Below are 26847 nucleotides of genomic sequence, written 5' to 3'. Positions count from 1 at the left end.
AGAAGAGCTAACACCTATCCTTCTCAAACTCTTCCAAAATATAGCAGAGGGAGGAATGCTCCCCAGCTCATTCTATGAGGTCACCATCACCCTGATACCAAAACCAGACAAAGATGTCACAGAAAAAGAAAGCTACAGGCCAATATCACTGACAAACATAGATGCAAATATCCTCAACAAAATACTAGCAAACAGAATCCAACAGCACATTAAAAGGATCATACACCATGATCAAGTGGGGTTTATTCCAGGAATGCAAGGATTCTTCATTATATGTGAATCAATCAATGTGATACACCACAGTAACAAATCGAAGGATAAAAACCATATGATAATCTCAATAGATGCAGAAAAAGCTTTCAACAAAATTCAACACCATTTATGATAAAATCTCTCCAGAAAGTAGGCATAGAGGGAACTTACCTCAACATAATAAAGGCCAGATATGACAAACCCACAGCCAACACAGTCCTCAATGGTGAAAACTGAAACCATTTCCACTAAGATCAGGAACGAGACAAGGTTGCCCACTCTCACCACTATTATTCAACATTGCTTTGGAAGTTTTAACCACAGCAATCTGAGAAGAAAAAGAAATAAAAGGAATCCAAATTGGAAAAGAAGTAAAGCTTTCACTGTATGCAGATGACATGATACCATACACAGAGAATCCTAAAGATGCTACCAGAAAACTAGTAGAGCTAATCAATGAATTTGGTAAAGTAGCAGGATACAAAATTAATGCACATAAATCTCTTGCATTCCTATACACTAATGATGAAAACTCTGAAAGAGTAATTAAGGAAACACTCCCATTTACCATTGCAACAAAAAGAATAAAATACCTAGGAATAAACCTACCTAAGAATACGAAAGACCTGTATGCAAAAAACTGTAAGACACTCATGAAAGAAATTAAAGATGATACCAACAGATTGAGAGATAGACCATGTTCTTGGATTGGAAGAATCAATATTGTGAAAATGACTATACTACCCAAAGCAATCTACAGATTCAATGGAATCCCTATCAAACTACCACTGGCATTTTTAAGAGAACTAGAACAAAAAATTTCACAATTTGTAGGGAGACACAAAGGACCCCGAATAGCCAAAGCAATCTTGAGAAAGAAAAACGGAGCTGGAGGAATCAGGCTCCCAGACTTCAGACTACACTACAAAGGTACACTAACCAAGACAGTATGGTACTGGCACAAAAACAGAAATACAGATCAATGGAACAAGATAGAAAGCCCAGAGATAAACACATGCACATATGGTCACCTTATCTTTGATAAAGAAGGCAAGAATATACAATGAGGAAAAGACAGCCTCTTCAAAAAGTGGTGCTGGGAAAACTGGACAGCTACACGTAAGAGAATGAAATTAGAACTCTCCCTAACACCATACACAAAAATAAACTCAAAATGGATTAAACACCTAAATGTAAGGGAGACACTATAAAACTCTTAGAGGAAAACACAGCAGAACACTCTATGACATCAATCACAGCAAGATCCTTTTCGACCCACTTCCTAGAGAAATGGAAATAAAAACCAAAAAAATGGGATCTAAGAAACTTAAAAGCTTTTGCACAGCAAAGTAAGACATAAACAAGACGCAAAGACAACCCTCAGAATGGGAGAAAATATTTTCAAACAAAGCAACTGACAAAGTATTAACCTCCAAAATATACAAGCAGCTCATGCAGCTCAATATCAAAAAAACAGACAACCCAATCCAAAAATGGGCAGAAGACCTAAGTAGACATTTCTTCAAAGAAGATATACAGACTGCCAACAAACACATGAAAAGATGCTCAACATCACTAATCATTAGAGAAATGCAAATCAAAACTACAATGAGGTATCACTTCACACCAGTAAGAATGGCCATCATTAAAAAATCTACAAACAACAAATGCTGGAGAGGGTGTGGAGATAAGGGAACCCTCTTGCACTGTTGGTGGGAATGTAAACTGATACAGCCAGTGTGGAGAACAGTATTGAGGTTCCTTAAAAAACTAAAAATAGGACTACCATATGACCCAGCAATCCCACTGCTGGGCATATACCCTGAGAAAACCATAATTCAGAAAGAGTCATGTACCACAATGTCCACTGCAACTCTATTTACAATAGTCAGCATGTGGAAGCAACCTAAGTGTCCATCGACAGATGAATGGATAAAGAAGATGTGGCACATACATACAATGGAATATTACTCAGCCATAAAGAGATATGAAATTGAGTTGTTTGTAGTGAGGTGGATGGACCCAGAGTCTGTCACAGAGAGTGAAGTAAGTCAGAAAGAGAAAAGCAAATACTGTAAGTTAACACATATATATGGAATCTAAAAAAAAAAAAAAAGGTTCTGATGAACATAGGGACAGGACAGGAATAAAGCCGCAGACGTAGAGAATGGACTTGAGGACACAGGGAGGGAGAAGAGTAAGCTGAGACGAAGTGAAGAGTAGCATTGACATATATACACTACCAAATGTAAAATAGATAGTGGGAAGCAGCCGCATAGCACAGGGAGATCAGCTGGGTTCTTTGTGACCACCTAGAGGGGTGGGATAGGGAGGGTGGGAGGGAGACGCAAGAGGGAGGAGATATGGGGATATATGTATATGTATAGCTGATTCACTTTGTTATACAGCAGAAACTAAGACACCATTGTAAAGCAATTATACTCCAATAAAGATGTTAAAAAAATTCAATCATAAGAAGACAACCCAATTTAGATCAAAAAAAGATCTGAATAGATACTTCAGCAAAGGTAAGTGAATGACTAATACACACATTAAAGATGCTCAACATCATTAGTCATTAGAGACACGCAAATTAAAATCACAATTAGATACCACTCCACACCTATCTCAAGTAGATAAACTTTAAGAAACAGTTGACTGGAAGGTGAGAATCTAGAAACTGTCTTAAAATTATCTTTGCTGACAGACTCATTGGAAAGCTTCTGTGTATCTCCAGTAGTACACACACCATGTTTAAGACCACTTGTATGAGAAAACAAGAATTTGGTGACTTACAAAATATCTGGTTTCAGGATTTGATGATTAGAAAGGTGTCAAGCATGAATGAGGCTGATTTGGAATTAAAAAAATGTCGGGCTGGGAAAGGAGCTAACAGGAAGGAGAGAAGAGAGGAAGAGGAATGAGAACTCTTGGTAGAGTTCTCATCCATCATCATCGTTCTGATAGTCCCTAGCACTGGCAAATAGAGTAAGATATCCTCAGGCAACACCCATGATTTTTTCTTTTTTAATCATCTGGTTGACTCCCACACAGGCTCCATGCCCTAGCCCACAATGACTAAAATGTACCATTCCCAGGCAAGTCTCCACATCTCCTCTTCAGACACTCACATCGACAAATCACTCTGCTGCAACTGGTGCAAAGCAGAGAACTGCACCAAGCAAAATTCACCTTCATTTTTGCCCTACATCACAACCTAATGTACCCAAATTACAGTATTTGTGACACTGTAATAATAATTATTGGTTTACGTGCCTTGCCTCTTCCGCCTCCCATTAGAGATTGTGCCTTCTTTAATGATGGAGACATTTTTTACTCATCTCAAGATCTTCAGCACCAGTACAGTACCTGATATACAGTACAGTCAATAAATGTTCAGAGAATGGAAGACTGATATAAACTACAGATATAAACTCTAGCCATATAGTTTGAATGTCTTTGTCTACAAAAGACCTTTTTTTAAAAAAAAACAAAAATATATTGTGGGAAGCAAATGTATTGTAAAACTAGTTTTTTTCTTTCTTAGGAGAGGCTCTAATCTGTAATTAAGAATCTGATATGTTATTATATAACTAATCACCTTTTACATAAAATCTTAGGAAAATGACTATATAAAAGAAATGTAATGAGGAAACCAATGGACTAGACAGAAGCTAGGTAACCTAATTCTGGCTAGTACCAGTGACTCTGGATATGTTTTCTGGCTTTCAGTTTCCTCATGTGTGAAGTGAAAAAATTAAAGAACAATCTCTAAGTACCCTTCAAATGTTAATATTCTAAGGATCTTTAATCCATGAGTGTTTCATTAATGAACAATAAGAAGGCAGGAGGCATGTCACATGCTGAGTATTCCTAATATTCTGGTTCTTCTTGCTAGAAAGCAAGTGAAATTATCCTGTCAATATTCATTCAGTACTTCAATTCCAGGAACAAAATTAAGTAAGTGCCCCACCATCTACTTCTGAAATCAGGAACTTGACCTTTCAATTCTAATAATTCAACTCTTGAAGCAAGCATTTAATCACATATCATAGGCACTGACATAATAAACAAACTGTAAGCTTACCTGCCAGGAAACTGCTCCCAAAATTGCTGTTGCAAGAAGACTAAAAAAAACTAACTGCTCTGAAATTAAGCAAAAGTGGCGCATCCCTTTGGATGCCATGATTCGATCTAGGTTATTGTTATCTACCCTGTGAGTAAAATATACTTTATGGCAGTCATTTAATTTGGAATGGAATCCCCAAAGAGTTAAAAGAAAAATAATATGGCAAATCATCCAGAATATTCCAAAAATGGAAAAGCCTGGTATTACAAAATACCAGAGATGAGTGTCTCTAAGTTTAAATGCTGAAAGAATGAAAAATGTAAGCTCAATCATCCCAGTGAAAACAACAGAAAGTCTTCTGCAAATTCTTCCACGGTACAAATAGGGTTTCCACCTTTCAGTCACTGAAAGTCCACTAAAATAAATGTCAAGGAAAGGATCAGTTATCAGGCAAATAAAAAAACATGCAAAAGCAAATGGATTTTGGGGAGTTTCCAATGCGGAGAAAAACAGCAAGACTGCAAAAATAACTAAGTTTGGAATAGCTAGAAAAGACTTCATTCTCAGGTCAATAATCAGCATGGCCAAAGCTACAACAAGTAAAATGACACTCAGAGACTTTTCCACCAACATAGTTGTGCTGGCAATGGCAAATCCAACAAGTTCCAGAAATTCAACTGTGGTTAGTAAGGTGGGTCGATGACGAACATAACCAGAAATTCTCTCCACCAAAGAGCATAGTATCCTTAATACTATGGAAGTTAGAAGCAAATATTTGGTTGATTCCTCTTTCACATCATTTTTAAAGGATGAATTATCAAGAAAACACAGGAGGCCAAGCAAGAATCCAAACCAAAGATTGGATAGACTTAAACTTGCTGCTTCCATTGAAAAATAATAATAGAGTATGCTGGCAATTCCAAGAACAAAAAGACCAAGAATAAAAATTACCAAAATTAAGGAATTTGCTGTTTTTTCCCATCTTACATAAAGACCTAAGCATATAGCAACCAGTAGATTAATTCTGGCTAAATAGCCAAGATAACGCACTGAAGAATGCATGTTCACTTCTCTGTTTACTTCTTCCAGTCTTGTCATTGCTAAATAGAGACAATGACTAAAGCAATAACGCAGTGATTTACACATTAATCTGTCAATCTGGGCTTTCTCCCCACGTTACAAAAATTAACTGCTTGTATTTCATCCAGCAAATCCAATGTTTCTGTAACTCCTACTTCAGCATTTTCTCTGGTGGAATTTGTTTGTAGTGATCTAAAAAGAAGAAAAAATATTTCGTTGTTAATTTTATGTAATTTGCCTTTCACATGTATCTTCCTTATACAAAATAATGAATAAGTGAGAAATAAAGTTTGTTCTGAAACCCAGCTTAAAATGTGACTTGTGTGTATCTTAATGGTAATTGTCTCTGGCTTAAAAACTCTGCAGTTTATCCAAACAAAAATGGAGATTTTTTTCTACTCATCCTATGCTAGGATTGTATGACTAAGTCACCATCAATGAAACTGTTTTTCCAGAGATGGTGAGGAATTCACATAATTCATTTTTACTCCAATATGTGGTTTTTCAACAACATGCAAAGATGAGATATTCAACTTAGCTTAGATGTAGCAGATGCGTCTGGCACAATGGAAAGCTACTCAATTCTTAAATGAAACAAGGGACCTCATCATTACCTCTAATTTGAAAAGCATCAGTATCCAATAATAGCAACCATTACTACCTGCCTAAAATCATCTACATCTTTTTACCAGTCACCTCTAAAATGCGATGAAATCTTAATCTAACAGTGTTTAACTAATAAACTTATTAGAAGTTTAACTGTATTAAAGTTACTCAGTCACTAAAGTTGATCCATAATTCTCCCCGTACTTTTTCCTCTACTAAATTACTTTGATTATCAAACCTACAATCTTTGTAGCAAACCAATTCTGGACCTTTCTAGTCAAAACTGTAAAGTTGGAATGCTGACCAATATTTATTGTAAGGTAAATTTTTAAAACTATAATTTTACTTTTAAAAAGTTACCACAATTATTTGTCAAAGAACCCAGATAATTATTTCAATCTTAAGTGCCCCTTCAAGTTGCACTTCAAACATGATGTAGTCAAAAAATGATTTAACTATCTACTACATAATTCTTCAAATTTTCTAGTATGCTATTTCAGAAGAAATGATCCATGCAATGGCTCAGGGTCACACTGAATATCCATAGAGAACTCAATCAATAAAAACTCAAAAAGTAACTAGTTTGTGATCAGCTTATTTATACTTTCTAATAGCAGGACACTAAAAGAAAGACCCAAGAGAAATATGAGATAACTTGGAATTAACACTTAATTACCCATTTAGCTGGAAAAGAATGTCACCAGGTGACAGCTTTAGGGTCTCTGGGAGGTTCCAAGTATTATTACTAATTTACATGTTCAACATGTATATTTTTTACAGCTAAGTTTATTTAATTAACTAAGAATGCTAATTTTTCCTCAATTACATTTTCATTCAATCATTTCTTAAGAAACCACACACCACTAAAGAAAATATCTTCCTTGGTATATTTAGGTTTTATCTTTTTACTTAAGAAACTGATAGTATCTAGAGTACGTTGCATTTTTTAAAACATTACTTCTATGTGTTATATAATCATTCAACAAATATGTTGGAATATATGTCCTCAAAAGGTCGATGGTACAGTCTGGGCTCAGATGACTGAACACTGTTGGAGGAAAAAAATCACACACTAGACTAAATGGTTGCCACTCAACTCATGAGACATAGTTCTGTGTTTCTCTGGTCAACACACTCTCATTCTCTGTGATTATGCAAACCTCTTTTCCCTATCCTCAAATCTCTGACATCCACTTCCCACCAAATTCTCACCAGATGACTTTGCCTCCAATGAAGTCATCAGTAGGGAGCTTACCTGAGTTTCCAACACCAAAAACTCACCTCTATCTACATTTCCTGATTCAAGAAAGGAAGGCTGTCCCTTCCCTATCTAAGGCTACATATTTTAGCCACACACGTATCCCTTCCCCTCTGCCTCTTCCAGAACTTCACACTCTCTCCTCTCTCTTTAAACTCCAACTCTTCTCTTATCCATTGACACAACCATTTGCAAAGCTCTTTTTAAAAAATGATACCAGGGTTTCCCTGGTGGTGCAGTGGTTGAGAGTCCGCCTGCCGATGCAGGGGACACGGGCTTGTGCCCCGGTCCGGGAAGATCCCACATGCCGCGGAGCGGCTGGGCCCGTGAGCCATGGCCGCTGAGCCTGCGCGTCTGGAGCCTGTGCTCCGCAACGGGAGAGGCCACAACAGTGAGAGGCCCGCGTACAGCAAAACAAAACAAAACAAATCAAAAAATGATACCAAAAAAAAAAATACAGAAACAACAAACAAAACTAAACAATCCTCACTAATCCTCATCTCCTCTTCCAAGTTCAATCTTCGGTCCTCTTGACAGCCAATATTTGACTGCTTTACTTCTCATACCAACTAAACAGTGGTTTCCACCACAAAACAAACTGCTCTGCCAAGTTCTAAAATAACCTGCAAATTCCTAAATCCCATGGGTTCTTTTCACTCATTATCTTGCACATTCCTCAAACAACCTTTGACGTTTTTGATTCCTTTCACCTTCTGAAACCTGCCCTTCCTTTAGCTTCCAAAGACCAGACTCCAGATTTTCTTCCTAACTCACTGATCTCTCCTGTCTCCTTGCAGGGTTTTCATTCTGAATCTATCCTTTGGATGTTCAATCCCAAGCCTAGGCTCTTCTCTCACTATACACTTAAACACATATATATTAACCTACCTGACAGAAATAAAAGCACTAGCTCGGTTCTGCACTGAGGTAAAAGCTTAGAAAAAAGTAAAGGTACAGCACATTCATAGCATGGAATATATGCAGCCACCCTGTTATAGGCCAAAACCAACATGACAGAATATTATTTTTAAATAGCTAATTTACAAGTCTTTTCCCATTCTGACCTTCTTCAAAAGACAAACAGCCTGAATCAGAGTAAAACAACAAAGCACTGCAAACCTTTTCAGTGGGTCTGCCATCACTAATGATTCAGTAGGAAATTCCTTGAGAGGCAGATAAAAAAGGAGCACAGAAGAGTCAATCTGAATACAAGAAAAGTTAACTAACAACTGCCAGGGTCTGTTTTATAAAATCCTATGTACTACTCTAAACCCTCTTCTCCTTCACCACCTGTATGTAATCGTCACCCAAGTCTTGTCCACTCTTTTTCCTGCACACCTCTTAAATGTATCTACTTCTTTTCATCCTCAAGGTCACAATCCCAGTTCTGGCCACCATCATCTCATGGTTGAATGTCTCCTTGCATCCACTCTTGCCCTTCTCCAAGAAGTATCTTTTTTTAAAGCCAAAATTTGTCACATCATTCTGTTACGTAAAAGCCCCCAGCGGCTTCCCATCACTCTAAGCAACAAAGTCTAAACTCCTTAAAATGCCTTATAACACTCTCTTCATTGGATATGCATAATTCTCCTGCCTCATCTCTTACCATTCTTCCTCTTGAACTTGTATTCTAGCCATACGGACCTTTCAATTCTGAACCATACTAATGCTATTCCCTCTCCAGGTGCACTGCTTTCCCTCCTCTTGGCCCCATCCCAGTCCTCACACCTGGCTCACTCCTATTCTTTACTCTTTACGCCTCAGCTTAAATGATTTTCTTAGGGCAATCACCTTGACTCATTTATATGATCCATGTACTTCCTCTGTAACAGCAAAATATTGACCATCAACTGTTTAAAATCTGCATTCCCCATTAGATCAAAAGGTCTCTGAAAGTCTGTCTTCGATACTGTACACCAGTATTGAAGACAATACTGTTTAGCAGAAAGTACTTTCTGTTTAGCAGACAGTTCGACACCAAGTAGGTATTCAACACGTACTTGTTGAAGAAATAAAGAGTGATGCAGAAATAACTATATTTAACAACAATGCCAATCAGTTATAGGGCACGTATTAATATACAAAGAGTAAACGAGTTCTCTAATTGGTTTGCTTCTCTCTCGGCCTTATGCCAGCCTTCACTTAATTCATTCAAATTCCTCCAAACCAACAAGTTCTCTTTCATGTCCTACTTCTAGGGAATCCAAGACACACTATATCACGTGCAACGTCTTTAGACTCAGAAGCTATTTCCGTCCCATCTAGGGGAAGTGTCAAAAGCTGAAAGAACGTACTGAGCACCCAGGGTCGGGGAATTCCAGTGCTTCGGTTCTATGAATTCATGATAATAACTCTTTGGACCCATCTCATACAAGGAGAATGGCACCTCGAATACTAAATTCCTCAGCAATAGGGCAGCAATAACAATTCTTCTTCCATTCTGCCTCCTCCTAGCAAGATGTGGGAGGCCCAAGAAGAAGCCTCGCTGTTGTCGACCATAACCCAGCTGAGTGGGGAACTGCTGGGGGATACGGAGAGGCGCCCCGCCTTCCATCCTCCACCCCACACCATCAACTTCTCTGCGGGCAGGTATCCCTACCTCCGCCCCGGGAGGCCGGCTGGGCGGAGCTTGGGGCCCGCACCACTCTGAGCCCTGGGCGGTGACTATGCCCAGGTCTCACCGCCTCGCCAGTGACCCCCTCGCCCACCTACCTGACTCGGCCGCCCGCTGCTACCAACTCTCTCAACCCTCGGAGTCGGCGCTGGGGCCAGCACGGTAAAGGGAGGGCCCTTGCGGCTGAGCCTGCGACTCGGAGCGGGGAGGCGGGACTCCAGGGGAGTCGAGGACCAGAGGCCGCACGCTCTAGCACAGGCCAGTCTCGTCGGAAACTTTCTCCGTTACTGGCCCGGTTACGGCCGCCATATTCCCGCCGCCGGATCCGCGACGGTACGGAACGCCGCCGGGGTCAAGCGGCACGACGCGCTTCCTCCCTGAGAGCCGGCCCAGGCCCTGCCCCCCTCCCCGCCCAAACCCTCCGAGCCGCCGCGGACCCAGGTGCGTTCGGCGCTGCGCGAGCGCAAACGGCCCCACCTGGGGTACAAGCTGCCGCCTTCCTGGACCTGGAATGGGCGGCGAACAGGAAGCTGGAAGACCACGAAGGATCAGGCCGACCGTGTCCATCAAGCCTCTAGGCCGCCACCTCGGGCTTGACCGAGACCGGGGCAAAGCGGCCGGGCCGGCCGGCCACACAAGAACAGTAGATACTGCAGGAGGCGTTGCTGCTCTTTAATACCTATCGCATAATATATGGCTTTGTGTCCACTGACCAGCTAAAAGCCCAAGCTCCTTAGGCTCGCCTTCAAAGCCCTCCTCGCCTCCTTTTCTAATTAAGACTTCCTTTCATAAACCGCCTGGGTCTTTACTCCGCCGACAACGCTAAGCTCCCCCAGTCCTGACCCAATTCCATTACCCCTCTCCCCCCGCCCCCCGTCCCTTACACGTTCACCGGCCCCGCATCCTGAGGGTCCTTCACATTCCAGGGCTAATTCTTCTTTGTATCTGAACGCACTGAATAAACATAAGGGGATATTCCTCGGCAGCGTTTCACAACAGCTGTGGAGCTGATGATTTTGGGGTTTGAATTCTGGTTTCTCCCCTTCCTATGTGCCACCTAGGTTTCTCCATCTAAGAAATGGTAACAAAACCTTCTTTGCAAAGGAAGGAAACCTTCCTTCTATGTTGTGAATATTCAGTAAAACATTTTTTTTTTCTGGCATCATAAGGTAGACCCTCAAAAAGTATGAATTCCCCCTCCCTCTCCAAGAAGCCCTTCCTGCCTGCCAGCCTTCTGTCCCTACCATAATTTTCTACTGTTCATAGCACTTAGCGAGGTCAGTCTCTATGAACCCCAGTTCCCTCATATGTAAGTAGAATGCTAATAATACCTACCTTACAGGGTTGTTGTAGGGATTAAATAAGACGATGTATGTAAAAATTACCTTAGGGCTTCCCTGGTGGCGCAGTGGTTGAGAGTCCGCCTGCCGATGCAGGGGACACGGGTTCGTGCCCCGGTCCGGGAAGATCCCACATGCCGTGGAGCGGCTGGGCCCGTGAGCCATGGCCGCTGAGCCTGCGCGTCCGGAGCCTGTGCTCCGCAACGGGAGAGGCCACAACAGTGAGAGGCCCGCGTACCACAAAAAATAAAATAAAAATTATCTTAAAACCTTTACATGGTTTATCTCCTTTGGGATAAAGCACAACAACAGACTATACAGCAGCTTGACCTCCAACTGAAACAGTAGGGAAGGGGGCAGGGCACAACCTTTAAAAGAATGACATAGCCGTAGGACATGACAAAAACTGGTTAGAACCAAGTAGGTCCAAGATGGCAGAAGATTTGACTTCCAGTGGACCTTGAGCCTCATTATACGCTCATTGTAATACATCAGCGGGCTAAATGACACACCCACAGGTGCCATGACAGTTCTGAGGTCAACCATAAAAGGTCAAAAAGTGGGCCGTGGCCCAACTCCTGGAAATCTCCACCCCTTCCCCAAAATGACTGGAATAATTCTGCCACTAATTAGCCTTTGAAATTACCCAGCCCATAAAAACTAACCACCCCATATTTTGGGGCCTCTCGCCTTCTGAGATGACCCACACTCTTTCTGTGGAGTGTGTTTCTCTCTAAGTAAATTCACTTCTTACCTATCGCTTTGTCTCTCACTGAATTCTTTCTGCAAGGAAACATCAAGAACCTGAGCTTCTTTAAGTCCTGAGACCAGCTGTGTGATCTCAACTAAAAGACCGTGGGTTCAGGTCCCAATCTGGGTTCCGGCTGGGTTGAAGTCCCAATCTGAGTTGCATGATTTCACCACCACACTCCCCCAACTCTGCACCCTAGCCTGCTTCCATTTCCTCAAATGCAGGGACATGTCCAGTTTTGCTCACCATTAAATAGGCCTACGTGGTGCCTGATATATAGTTGGTACTTAAATATTTGTTAAATGAAATAATAGAACAGAGTAGGTCCTCTCCTCCCACTTATTTTCTATTAGTGTCTTCTATATTCTTGTTCTATTTCCCCTAACAGAGTATGAATTTCTTCATTTTCATTTCATAGATGGTGAGGGGTTGGAGTGGACAGCACGTCTATAAGTGATGAAGCACCCTCAGACTCAGATTCCTCATTTGTAAATGAAAATTTTGTGTTTGATTCTCTCCAGACTCCTGTCTAACTCTAAATTCAATCAGTACCCAGCTCCCAAATCTGTAACTCTGTTTCTCTGGGGAACACAGCGTCACATTTCCAACTACCTGCTAGATGTTTCTACTTGAATATATTGTCCTCACTTCTAATTCAACTTGCCTTTAATGGATTCCCACCACCTGAACCCTGTTTCCATGTGTGGTGAATTCTCCCCTGTTGACTGAAAAAAATGCATAACCTAAAAGTTGAGAATTATGTTTTATCTGGCAGACAAAACAGAGGACTTAAGCCCAGGACACAGTCTCAGATTGCTCTGAGAGACTGCTCCAAAGAGGTAAGGGAGGAGCCTCGATATATAGGAGTTTTCACAACAAAGACCAAGTAATCGGAATTTCAAAAGATTAGTGTTAATTAAAGAAAACCAGACATCTCAAGTTAATGAATTTAACACTTTTCTATGTATGGGAAGATGCAATAGTCTGGGCTTACTGAAATCATTTCTTTGATATGTACATCAGCTACCTTGAGCCAGTATCCTGTGTTTTCCCATCCTGACTCTCCTCAGGTCTCACCTTCCGGGGGTGGGGAGGGACCTGTAATTTGATGGCTGCAACATTCTTTGTTTACTGACATGGCAGCCAACATTTTTCACTCACACCCCCCAACCTTACAAGTCTAGTAGCTGAAACTGAAATGCCAAGTATTTACTCAACCAATCATGAGCACCAGCTGGGAGCTATTGGCTCAAAAAAGCAGGCACAGAAAGCTATGCTCCCTGGGTAACTGCAGGAATGAAGCAAGGTAAGTTCCTGGGGCAGTAGTGAGAGTGGTGATGGTGGCTGTGAAATGGTTAATGTGTGTGGAAGGCACAGAACAGGCAAGACTAAGAGAAAGTAACAGGGCTATTAAAGCCTATTTGCTAAAACAAATAATACTCACTATGTGTTATATCCCTACCATGTGACAAGATTGTATTACTTACTTTATATAAATTGTTTTTAAACCTATCTTCAACACAGCAAAATCTGTGGATTAAGAAATAAGTCCTGAGGAAATTTGCCCAAGATGTCATAGTATTTAATGGTGGAAACCTATCTGGATATAAAGTCATTGGGCAGTAGTTGGAATAATGTATCCCTTACACAAATTAAGAAACTGCTGGAGTACCACTTCTCTTGTGGAGTTGAAAGATATCAATTAGCTAAGTCTTCCTTTTTAGTATGTAGTAAAGGTAATGATGGCTTACAAACTTAAATTATTTTATTGGCAATGAGAGAGAGGTGGGGATTGGATGTCACAGAGACATGGTGAGAACGGATCTGAGATTAAGATACAAGAAATCTAAATGGGTAGGAGTAAGCAAGCGGGGGGAGGGGGGGAAGTTACTTAGTATTGATCTAAGCTACATTTTATACAAACCAATTCAGACTTTTCTGAAGTATAAATTGAGCTATATCCTGATTCTGAGAATACATTAAGTAATAAACAATATAAAACAGACCTAGACCTTCTCCCCTCCCCCGAAAAAAAATTCATAAACTAAGTATTGGCAGTGAAGCTGTGTCATCTCGCTTGCATTCTATAAAGTAAAATGAATTCATCTGCAAATATTTATTGATCACCTGTTTGTGCAAGGCACTTTTCTCAGCTGAAGATACAGAATAGGATGGAAGAGGGCCTTGCCCATATGTATAGACAAACAAGGAAAAGGATAAACTTCAGATAGAGTGATGCAGAGACTACTTTAGATTATGTGGACTGGGGAGATCCTCCTGAGGAGGTGACATGCAAGCTAAGATCTGATTAGCAAAAATCAGCTAGCCATGCAAATCCAATATAAGAGGGAGAAATTCTAGGCAGAGGGACTAGCTGTTGCAAAGGTGAGCACAGGCTGGGTTCTCCCTTGCCCCACCCTCAGGGGGTTAACATTGGAGGTGAAGGAGAGAGTGTAGGAGGTTGAATTGGGAGCGGCAGGGAGGGGCATAATTTATATTTGGTACTTCCATGATGAGAGATACCCGTATTTAATTGCATCTAGATTGGTTATGAACAGTGTGCCATAATCACATGAACAGATTTCAATGATATGTATCACCAAATGCAGCAGTGCCAGAATATACTATTCTTCAATTTTAAAGTTTTTCTTGCTTCATATTAATGCAAATGTATTTCTTTTTTTCTTAAGTTACATTGTTAGCTCTGAAGAGCACAACAGACACCTATTCCTTACAGTACCTAGTCTAGTGTAATACTATAGTAATGAAGCCTCAAATGATGAATCAAGCAGGACTAAGGAGATGGTTTGTGACATTCTAACTCCCATTCTATAGCTCATTCCAATTGGCATCATTCTCCAGGCCACTGGGGTCCCTCCTACCTTGATAATACTTCTGGTCACACAAGATCCAGAGCTTTTCCTATCAAAATGTTATCTTAACTTTTAAATTCCCAGGTCTCTAATTTTCCACAGTAACCTGCACTCTGGTACTTTAATCTGTGCTAATATTTCAATGGGATTGAAAAACATAAAAGCTCCTTTTCACAGTCAAGCCGTTAGACCCTCTTTCTGTCTCAGGTCTCTTTCCTAAGCATCTTTCTACTTGCAGGCAGGCTCATTTAGCCTGCTTACCTCTCTTCTTGCCAGCAATCATGCATCTACTTTACTTCTAGGCCTGGCTTTGCGAATGTTGTCTCTTAGATTCCTAGTGAAAAGGCCTGTGGCGATTTAAAAACTATAATTGTTTCTGGATGACTTTATCTTTCCTACATACTTTAGCCTGTCTCAGCAAACTCTCTCCAAACAGGGGATATGTTACAGGACAAGAGTTTGAGGGAGAACTAAATTAATACTGGCCATGGCCATGTTTGTATTCTTTTTCCTTGGTAGAAGGCAATGGGAATAGCTAGAGTGGCATTAGTTAACTCTAGGAAAGATTTGTAGGTCTAGGGAATAAATGTAAATGACTTACATGTGGATTCCATAATAGCCTCATGTAGACTGTATCTGTGACAACAAGTCATATTCTTCTAGATATCTGATTCCCCCCACACCAGCTCAAAGGTATATGGAAAGAATGTTATTAGGAGATCACTGATTTACTTGGTTGTGTCTGCCTTCAATAGATAAGACATACAAGCAATAAAAATGCATGTACATTCTCCTGGCTATTCTCTGTAAAGAGGTGCAAATAGGCCCAGTGCCAGGAAATGCTACCAGGCATTGTTTTGTCTTTTAAGTAATGCTTCCTACTACTTTTATCGTTTACGTGGGTATTCCAATCCAACAATATTAACAAATTTATGTTTCACAATCTTATTGACAAATTAAGAAACAATCCTGCAGTCAACGCCTATGACCTAATCTTTTGTATTTTCCTGTAAGTTAAAAAACATAGGTACCATCTTTGGTACTACTGATGGGGCCAATCTTAGAAATTGTTAAAATCTATAGTGCAAAACAGTTATCAATATATTCAATTACTAAAGACAAGCAGTGACATGAATAACAAGTGCTTTATATTATTGCAAAAAGTGGAATAGCTTTCTATTAATTGAGCAAAGGTGTTCTGTTTAAAAATAAAATTCACAGTTGAACACTGCTTATGTAGACTCAAAGTTACCCCTCAGTAGTGCCATCTGTAACAAATTCTTATCTGAAAAATACATACTAAACTACCGAGCTCATTCTGAAACAAATTTGGGATAAAACATACAAACTTGAGTTTAAAATAAATTAAGAGATTCCAATTATTAAGGTTTGAATATCTCTAAGACAAAATAGGGTTTAGAAAACCTAATACTTCTCTCCTTCTATAACATTTAGAGGTCTTAATTTGTTAGCTATTGTAGCATGCTTGTTTATTGGGTATTATGTAATATAGGCCACCACTAATAATTTTGGGGAGCTTTGTGTTCAGTTGATCATGGACATGAATTTTTTATTGTGAACTATCATGCAAGTTACTGCAAATCAAGTTTTTGGAACGAATAAAATAACTATAATACAAACATTCTTTGTAATAAACGTTTGTATTATGTTTTTTGGGACTAGTAATTTAGAGGTATTTGTTTTTCACCTTTGCTGTCTAACAATTTCCAACACGAAGAAGGAGCCAGATCTTAAGTCTACATTCTACTTACCTAGTATGTGGACTCTTGAAGACGAATACCATTGCAGCACTGTGCTCAGAAAGTGTGGGAAAATGGAGCAAAAGCTCAATTCCATTTTTTCCTTGCTTTTAACAATCAGAATTTTCAGTTTGCACTTTTCTGGAGGGATGAACAATATATCCCTCTTATCTACAATGTGTTTGTGATTTGCTAAACAGTTTTTGTTGTGTTTTAAAATTTTTTTGTCTCCTGTTCTATTTAGGAAACAAATTAAGGAAGTTAAGCAGGAGCAAAGGTATAGGATCAGTAGGCAATCACTCCTAGATACAGATGTTAACTCCATGTAGAATGCTTGTTGTCTTCATTAGATCGTAAGTTCCAATGAAAGCAGGGGACTGTGAACACACCAAGCCCTGCTGTTTCCCCAGCATATTGCACTTGGTAGAATTCAAATATCTGTTTAATGAATAAAGAACCCTTTCACATTATGAGAAAGCCATCTGCTGCCCTAAAATAACTGATATACTTAGGTAAATTATCTTGGATGTAATTAACTTTCAAGAAAAGCAGGGTATGACATAGTTGACATATAGTGAACTAGAATTTGTTGTTTGTTGTCCTTGTTCGTCGGTAAATAGCATGATAATGGATAAGTCACTTGAGCTCTCTCGATCTCAGTGAATGAATTTATGAAATTAAGGGACTGGACTAGATGAAACCAGATAGAAAATTCTAAGTCATTTAAGTTTTAAATTGCTTCCCAATTCTGAAATCACTTAGTGAGATTAGGTCAAGACCACAAAACTTTCAGTTCGTAAATAACAGACAAGGAATATTAGAAAATTTAAAATTTTTAATAAATGTGCTTTGTTCACAAAATGTGAAAAAATACAACAAACACAAACATACATTTTCAGGTAAGCCACCTCCCACCACTTGGCAACTACCATATAAACCACTTGATCTATTCATAATCCTGAAGAAACCAAGCAAATGATCATTTGTTTTTGAAACATCAAATTATTTTGGAGAATACTGTTGTGAATGTGACAGGAGGCCCCTTAACTTCTTCATATCCAAACAAAATCATTCTCAAGAGTACCCATACAGTATTAAAGGCTCTAATAACTTCTTGTGTCATTACATATATAATCTGGCACCAAGCCACATGACTGCTTATATTTTAACATTTATATGTTGAATTGGCTTTGGTGGAATACGTATTAGTTTAAATCCTGCGCCAACCTAATTTTGAAGATGAATTTACAGTAGTAACAAACGAGATTTATAAATCCAAACAAATTTATACTAAATGAGAGTATAGGTTTTTATAAAGAGATTTTTCTTTAAAGTACTACTTAAAATACATCATGCACACTTTGGAGCATAAGCAGAATCAACATCTGTAAACAATCAGAAGAATTTATAGCACCAACATTTTAGCTGTAACACATGGGCTAACTCCAAGGTCATATATCAATACTTACACCAGCCTCTCAAAAGCACTGTTTTCATTTACTTTCAAAGCGCTTTTGTTTGGTATGTTGCTTTTCTTTGCCTTTAAGATAGCATTTAGCCAAATCACAGAAAACGGACCGTATGGTAAAGGAGGTACTAACAACACACATTTTTCTATGTTACCCTGAACACAGTGTTTTTTTTCTTCTTTTGGGCGAGTTACAAGACTTGACCTGTAGTTCTTAATTGGAAAGAAAGTCTAATTATTCCTTATTATTAAGTAATCTTATGCTATTGAAAGTAAACGAAAAACTTCAAGTTACTTCTGGCATATTTGAGCAACCAATATTTATTGCATTTACTCAACTGACTTTTAGGTTAATTACAGTCTTGTTACTTTCATTAATTTAGAATGTGAAATTTAATTTCAAATATTGGGTATACACACTCAACCATTTATATCTTAAAGGGTAAATTTTTTATTTCTAAGTAAAGTTTGACATTCAGAGTTAACTACAGCAATTCACAATAAGCACAAAAACACTTTTATCAGAGTAAAGAAGTTCAGTTTATGAATTTAGGATCAACTATTGAAAATGCAAATTTCCTTTAAAAACGCACACACACAACATTAACCATGAAATCTGAAACTGTGATATTTCAGTGCAAAAACCTCAGTATGAGGTAATTTTAATGTAATAACCACTTGAAAAAAAATCCACACAGTGGCACTCTTAAAAATGATAGTTTACATGACAACTGCTGGCTGACAAGACAATGTGGACTAAATGTTCTTAGCCATTTAAACTAATCTTGTCTTGTTGGACATATATTTCTCCTTAATCATTTGCTTCTGATTCAGAAACACAGAAAGGCATTTATCAATGTGGAAAGGGAAAATTCCCACAGCCAACTAATGGTTTATATATTCAAAGAAAAATTTCTGCTAGGATTTAGATAGAAATTAGAATACCGAAACGTCAAAACCATTTTATGAGATTACCAGCAGGGGGTTAATTTAAAATTTTTCTATATAATTCCAGACTTGTAGTGCAGCACCTCCTAATGGAAAGGTGAGGACCCTATTAAGGTTGGTCTAGGTAGAACATAAGCTCTCTTACAAGTGCAAACCCTTTCACATATGTGTTTCGGGTCAGTATTGAGTATTATATTGTTCCTTGCTTAAATAGAAAATTTTGTAAATGAAACCTAAATGTAAAAAAGTAAAAGTGAATTCTCACCGTTAAATATACTTTACACCAAGGCCCAAATCAACAAGAAAGATATGAAAACTCTATTTTGGCAATGGTGTTTACTGTACTATGCTAATCAAATTAGAATACACACTTTGGGGGAAATATCTCCCCAATGTCTGATGCTGCCAAATGAGCAAGCAAGAAAGAATAAGAATTATCAATTCCAAAAAGTTTGGGGAATGTTCAATCATCAGACAAAACTGAGCCAAAATGGCTTTCTATAACAGGTAACAATTTAGTTAGAAAAAAGAATAAGTGCATCACAAAACTACTAAACCAATCTACCTCTGTCACATTTAACTTGTGAGTCATCAAAGTGCAATCTACAGCTTTCTACATATCTTAGTTTCTCATTGCAATGGTTTAAAGTCAACACTGAAAAGATGAAAATAAGAAAAATACATAGCAAATTATGCTTCATTTTTCACAATAGCACTAAAGAGAAAAAGGTACCTTTCTATAATATCTTAGTGCTAAATGCTAAAATAACAGTGGTTTCTGCTATGACAGGAGTCACTCTGCATGAAACTTTAAGCTTTCTATATAAGAATAAATTTTAAAATCCAGAAGTAGAAAAAAATAGCAAACTCTGTAAACCTTTGCATTTCTTCTATGCAAAGCAGGTTTTAAGTACTGAGTTCATGTTAGTATTTCTGATTAGTGTAAGCAATTAAGTTTAGGAGTCTGGACTGAAAGGGCCTTTTGCTTTTATATTAACTTAAAAGTAATATGGGATCTTCTAGCTCATAGAAAGGAATAGAGCTGGATTGACTTTCTCCAGAATCTGAGTCGTATGGAGCATCAGGGAGCTCTGTGAAACCATATGCTAGCTGTTCATCTTCTATATCTGATCGAACGTAGCAGGAAGGGTTAGAATATTCCTCATCTTCTATACTGTTGAAATCTTGAGGAATATATAACATCCCTGGGTAGTTCCTACTAACCAAGTCACTTGTGGTTTTTAGGGAGGTTTTTCTAAATGCCATCAGATGCATATGTGAAAATTTTGAATACTTGAAACGTTTAAAGCCCAGGGACTCTATAGCAATCTTCCAGCTTTTCATCATCATAGCGTGACGGTTCTGATGGGAGGAATCAGGTGTGATGATAAGCAATAAACCATTTAACACTAACAGTTCATGGGCTTTCTTGCAGCAAATCCATCGCTGGTAAGGTGATGGAAAATAGGAAAGAAGGAGAGAGAAAACAACCACATGGAAAAGTTCTCCAGGAAGAGAATCAATAGGGTTTTTTAGCTGCTTCAAAAAGGCATCTATAGCATCCTGTGCAAGCTGGAGTGGTTGCTGAAGCTGCAAATTCAGGAAGTCACATTTATACACACTCTGCAGAAAGGGAAAAACAAGGCATGTTAAGAATTTTAAGATCACCTCCACCTAATTACATAAATTTTAAACCAAGCTATTTCATAGCATTTCTATATAATTCAAGCTTTAATTATGTACCTTTCCCTTATAAATATTCCACTTGCACAGACTTATTCAACCAAAACTTTTACTCAGAAAAATCTCAGAGTAATTAAGCCCAAAGAATTTCTAGTCATTATTTAAAAAAAATATTTCTGAGTAACAATTAATTAAAAATTAGAAATAATGTTTAAGTATATATTTTTTTAAAATAATAAGGGTTTATTTGAAATTTTATTTGGGTAAGAGCCTACAGGGATGATTTATTTCTAAACTTAGTCATATTTATATTCACTTAAACATTTATAGTTACCAAAAAACAGGTTTACATAAAAATAACTTTAAACAAGAAATACCATGAAATAAAGATGAATCAAAGAAGTCAAAGAGGATAATGAAAGCAGTTATAAATGTGTAAAAGCAAAATACCAGAACTGTTAAGGTCATGAAAAACCTCTTTTCAACCATTAACTTTAACCATCTCAAAAGTAATTTTAATAATATATTGATTCTATTAAAAAGCTAATCTCCGGCTTGAAACAAACTATGTATTAAATTAATTAACTGAGTCAAATGACCATGAGATACACTGCAAGTAAAGAAATAAACAGCACTGTATCATTTGCTGAATATTAAAACTCTATGGAGACCCTCCGCCTCTGCCCTGAAGGGTCTGGATGGGCGAGTTTGGCGCGATGGCTCGATCCTGGGCGGCGGCGGCGGCGGCGGCGGCGGCAGCGGCGGCGGCGGCTGGAGGCGGCAGCGCGTCCTCCTCCCTGCCCCGGCACCGGCGGTGACCGGAGCGAGTGGCCGCGGCCCCCGATGAGACTGCTCGCGGGCTGGCTGTCTGAGCCCGGCGTCCGTGTGGCTGGCGCGGAGGATGTGGACCCTGCGGAGCCCGCTCACCCGCTCCCTGTACGTGAACATGACGAGCGGACCAGGGTGGGCTGGCGGCAGCCGAAGGCAGCAGGAAGAACCACCAGTGGTTTGTGTGCAACAGAGAGAAACTATGCGAATCACTCCAGGCTGTCTTTGTTCAGAGTTACCTTGATCAAGGAACACAGACCTAAACAACAACACTGAGAAATCGGGCTGGCTATTTATCCAATTATATCACTCTTTTGTGTCATCTGTTTTTAGCCAGTTTATGTCTAGAACATCTATCAATGGGTTGCTAGGAAGAGGCTCAATGTTTGTGTTTTCACAAGATCAGTTTCAGAGACTGCTTAAAATTAATCCACACTGGAAAACCCACAGATTTCTTGATTTAGTTGCTGGAGATGGAGAAGTCACAAAAATCATGAGCCCTCATTTTGAAGAAATTTATGCCACTGAGCTGTCTGAAACTATAATATGGCAGCTTCAGAAGAAGAAATACAGAGTGCTTGGTAAAAATGAATGGCAGAATACAGGGTTCCAGTATGATATCATCAGCTGCTTGAATTTGCTGGACCGCTGTGATCAGCCCCTGACTTTGTTAAAAGATATCAGAAGCGTCTTGGAGCCAACTAGAGGCAGGGTCATCCTTGGTCTGGTCTTACCTTTTCATCCCTATGTGGAAAACATAGATGGCAAGTGGGATAAACCATCAGAAATTTTGAAAATCAAGGGATAGAACTGGGAAGAACAAGTGAATAGTCTGCCTGAAGTTTTCAGAAAAGCTGGTTTTGTTTTCGAAGCTTTCACCAGACTGCCATACCTGTGTGAAGGTGATATGTATAAAGACTACTACGTTCTGGATGACGCTGTCTTTGTTCTCAAACCAGTATAAACATGTGGAGGTTGAAGTCTTCAGAGTCCACCCCAAGAATGTATGCTCCGGAAGAGGGTCTGTGTTCTCAATTTTGTGAAGGGAGGACATTTGGGGGCTGCCATTCTAAATATCATGCAGGAATTTTAAAAGCCAAAATACTAATTATTTCTTTGTAGTGTGTAAAAAATGTTTTTGAAAAACAAAACCCCAATTCTTTGAGGATTTTTATTAACTCTTTACTCAGTAATGCAGGTCACACTCCGATTATGGGAGATATATGTATTTTTTTGAATTTTATTTATTTTTTATACAGCAGGTTCTTATTAGTTATCCATTTTATACATATTAGTGTATATATGTCAATCCCAATCTCCCAATTCATCACAGCACTCTCCGCCCCCGGCCACTTTCCCCCCTTGGTGTCCACATGTTTGTTCTCTACATCTGTGTCTCTATTTCTGCCCTGCAAACCGGTTCACCTGGAAGATATTTTTTTTATACTTAATTGCAGTAGGGACTCATTCTCAGGCAAAGCAACAGTCATGACTTCACACGGAACCAATAAATATGGATTGTCTTTAATAAAATGAAGACTGGCAATAAAGTTGTCCATCCAGTTGCAAATACTGGTTATAGGATATAGCCACTGATACTCTTTTATGTTTAGAAATTCTATCATTATTCAAAAAATGTTTTTAATCATGCTAATAAACTTTTTTGGAGATGGAAAAAAAAAGCAAACTCTGTGGAAATAATCCAGAATAAGAAAGCAGTTTTAAAATTAGATAAAAATTAGTTACCCTTATATACAACAATAGTTAATTAATTATCAAAGATATGAGCTAATACCTTAGTCCCTCAATTCTGTTAGTGTGTAGACAAGCTGGTCACATAAGCATCTGGACTATCTATTAGGAAATGCGACACAAAGTTCTACTACGTGGAACTACGCGGAAAAAGATTTTCTTCTTCCTTTTGCTCCTTTTGGGGCAGGGGGATAGCTTTATTGAAGTATAACTGATGTACAACCTGAAGTATAACTGACACACAAACATTTAAAGTACACACTTTGGTAAGTTTTAACATTTATACACTCATGAAACCACTATTACAATCAAATTAATGAATAGATCCAACACCTGCCAAAGTTTTCTTGTGCCCCTTATATAATCCCTTCCTTGTACCCTCCCTGTTCTTCCCCTGCCACTAGGCAATCTTTGATGTGACTTCTATCTCTATAGATCAATGGGTATTTTCTAGAATTTTATGTAAGTGGAATAATACAGAATAATGTACTATTTTCATACAGCACAATTATTTTCAGATTAATCCATTTTTTTGCTTGTATTGATAGTTTATTCCTTTTTAATTGCTGAGGTAGGCTACTATATTAAGATATACCACACTTCGTTTATCCATATACCTTTCATAGATAACTTGGTTGTTTCCAGTTTTTGGCTATTACAACTAGAGCTGCTATGAGCATTCCTGTTTGTCTTTGAATGAACATGTTTCATTTGTCTTGGGCAAATACTGAGGAAAGGGGTGGCTGGATCATACAGTTCGTGCATGTTTAACTTTTAAAGAAACTTCAAAACTATTTTCAAAAGCACTTATACTGAGTTTTACATTTCTACCAGGAGTTTATTGCAGTTCCAGTTCCTCCAAATCCTCATCAGCACTTGGAATGGCCAGGCTTTTAAATTTTAATCATAGTCACAGGTGTGTAGTAGTATATTGAAGTTTTAATTTGGATTTTCCTAATGAGTAGTAATGTTTACCTAAGTATCTTCTTTGGTGAAGTGTTTGTTCAATTTTTTTGCATAGTGAAAAATGATTGGGTTGTTTTAAATGTTAAAAACCTATTTTCTTATTGAATTTTGAGAGTTCTTTATTCTTCATTCAAGTCCTTAATCTGATATATAACTTGAAAATATTTCTCTCAGATTATGGCTTGTCTTTTCATTCTTTTAACAATGTCTTCTTTTTTTATTGAAATATGGTTAATTTATAATATTAGTTTCAGGTATACAGCCCAGTGATTCAGTATTTTTAGAGATTATACTCCATTAAAAGTTATTATGAAATGGCTATATTCCAGAGTGCTGTACAATATATCCTTGTTGCTTATCCATTTTATACACAGTAGTTTGTATCTATTAATCACATACTCCTATCTTGCCCTTCTTCCCTTCCCTCTTCCCCACTGGTAACACTAGTTTGTTTTCTATATCTGTGAGTCTGTTTCTGTTTTACTATACATTCATTTGTTTTATCTTTTAGATTCCACATATAAGTGATATCATACAGTATTTATCTTTGTCTGACTTATTTTACTAAGCATAATATTCTCTAGTTCCAACCATGTTTTTGCAAATGGCAGAAATTTCTTTCTTTTTTATGGCAGAGTAAGGTTCCATTGTGTGTGTATGTATGTGTATATACCTGTGTGTATGTATATATATATGTGTATGTATTTTCTTTATCCATCCGTTGATGACACTTAGGTTGCTTTCTTATCTCAGCTATTGTAAATAACGCTGCTATGAAAACAAGGGTGCATTTATCTTTTTGAATTACTGTTTTCATTTTCTTCTAATATATACCCAGGAGTAAAACTGCTGGATCATTATGGTTATCTATTTTTAGTCTATTGAAGAACCTCTATATTATTTTCCTTAGTAGCTGCACCAATTTACATTCCCACCAACAGTGTACAAGGGTTCCCTTTTCTCCACATCCTCTCCAACATTTGTTATTTGCAGACTTTAAGGACAGCCATTCTGAGGTATAAGGTGATATCTCATTGTTGTTTTGATTTGCATTTCTCTAAATTAGCAGTGTTGAGCATCTTTTCATGTTCCTATTAGCCATCTGTATGTCTTCTTTGGAAAAATGTCTATTCATGTGTTCAGCCCATTTTTCGACTGGGTTGTTTGTTCTGTTGATATTGAATTGTATGAGTTGTTTATATATTTTGATATTAACCCCTTGTCAGTCATATCATTTGCAAATATCTCCTCCCATTCTGTGGGTTGTCTTTTTGTATTGTCAATGGTTTCCTTAGCTGTGCAAAAGATTTTAAGTTTAATTAGGTCACATTTGTTTATTACTGCTTTTATTTCTTTTGCCCTAGGAGACAGATCTGAAAAAATATTGTTACAATTTATGTCAGAGTGTTCTGCCTATGTTCTCTTCCAGGAGTTTTATGGTATCATGTCTTATGTTTAAGTCTTTAAGCCATTTTGAGTTTATTTTTGTGCATGGTGTGAGGGCATGTTCTAACTTCATTGGCTTACATTCAGCTGTCCAATCTTACCAGCACCACTTGCTGAAGAGACTGTCTTTTGCCCATTTTATATTCTTGTCTCCTTTGTCATAGATTAATTGACCATAGGTGTGTGGGTTTATTTCTGGGCTCTCTATTTTGTTCCATTGATCTATGTGTCTGTTTTTGTGCCAGTACCATGCTGTTTTGAATACTGTAGCTTTGTAGTATAGTCTAAAGCCAGGGAGCATGATATCTCCAGTTTTGTTTTTGTTTCTTTTTTCAAGACTGCTTTGGCAACTTGGGGTCTTTTGTGATACTATATGAATTTTAGGATTAATTGTTTTAGTTCTGTGAAAAAGGTCATGGGTATTTTGATATGGATTGCATTAAATCTGTAGTTTGCTTTGGGTAGTATGGCCCTTTTAACAACCTTAATTCTTCCAATACAAGAGCACAGGATATACTTCCAAGTTTATGTGTCATCTTCAATTTCCTTCATCAATTTTTTATAGTTTTCAAAGTATAGGTCTTTCACCTCCTTGGTTGAGTATATTCCTAGGTATTTTATTCCTTTTGATGTGATTTTTAAATGGGACTTTTTTTTTTTTACTTTCACTTTCCAATAGTTCATTACTAGTGTATGGAAAAGCATAAGATTTCTGTATATTAACCTTATATCCTGCAACTTTACTAAATTCATTTATTAGTTCTAATAGTTTTTTGGTGGAGACTTCAGAGTTTTCTATATAAACTATCATGTCATCTGCAAGTAATGACAGTTTTACTTCTTCCCTTTCAACTTGGATGCATTTTATTTCCTTTTCTTGCCTGACTGCTGTGGCTAGGACTTCCACTACTATGATAAATAGAAGTGTGACAGCGGGCGTCCTTGTCTAGTTACTGAATTTAGAGGAAAGGCTTTTAGCTATTCACAGTTGAGTATGAAGTTAGCTGTGGGTTTGTCATAAATGGTCTTTATTATGTTGAGAAATGTTCCCTCTATACCAACTATGATGACAGTTTTTATCACGAATGGATGTTAAATTTTGTTAGATGCTTTTTGTGTCTATTGAGATGATCATGTGACTTTTATCCTTTTG

General features: G+C 38.1%; 2 protein-coding genes and 1 pseudogene across 3 annotated transcripts in view; 1 reads left to right on the top strand and 2 right to left on the bottom strand.

Annotated features, from left to right (window-relative positions):
* Window positions 1–10189, bottom strand: part of TMEM168 (transmembrane protein 168) — a 50560-nt gene extending 40371 nt beyond the window's left edge. Inside the window, exons 1-2 of the mRNA XM_082662483.1 lie at window positions 9978–10189; window positions 4340–5593 (exon numbers count right to left, since the gene is read on the bottom strand). Coding sequence (XP_082518609.1) covers window positions 4340–5467 — 1128 coding nt within the window. The 5' untranslated portion in view covers window positions 5468–5593; window positions 9978–10189. The remainder of the gene's footprint in view (window positions 1–4339; window positions 5594–9977) is intronic.
* Window positions 10190–17463: 7274 nt separating this feature from the next.
* The window catches only part of SAMTOR (S-adenosylmethionine sensor upstream of mTORC1), an 86985-nt gene continuing 77601 nt past the window's right edge, over window positions 17464–26847 (bottom strand). The window contains exon 5 of the mRNA XM_082662030.1: window positions 17464–20642. Within this exon, the coding sequence (XP_082518156.1) occupies window positions 20013–20642 (630 nt within the window). The 3' untranslated portion in view covers window positions 17464–20012. The remainder of the gene's footprint in view (window positions 20643–26847) is intronic.
* Window positions 21546–22494, top strand: LOC309827373 (protein-L-histidine N-pros-methyltransferase-like; annotated as a pseudogene). Its single transcript has one exon. The product of its transcript is annotated as a protein-L-histidine N-pros-methyltransferase-like (transcript).

The sequence above is a fragment of the Grampus griseus genome, assembly GCF_964374135.1.
Source record: "Grampus griseus genome assembly, chromosome: 9".
Taxonomy (NCBI): domain Eukaryota; kingdom Metazoa; phylum Chordata; class Mammalia; order Artiodactyla; family Delphinidae; genus Grampus; species Grampus griseus.
This window is presented reverse-complemented; position numbering and strand designations above follow the sequence as displayed.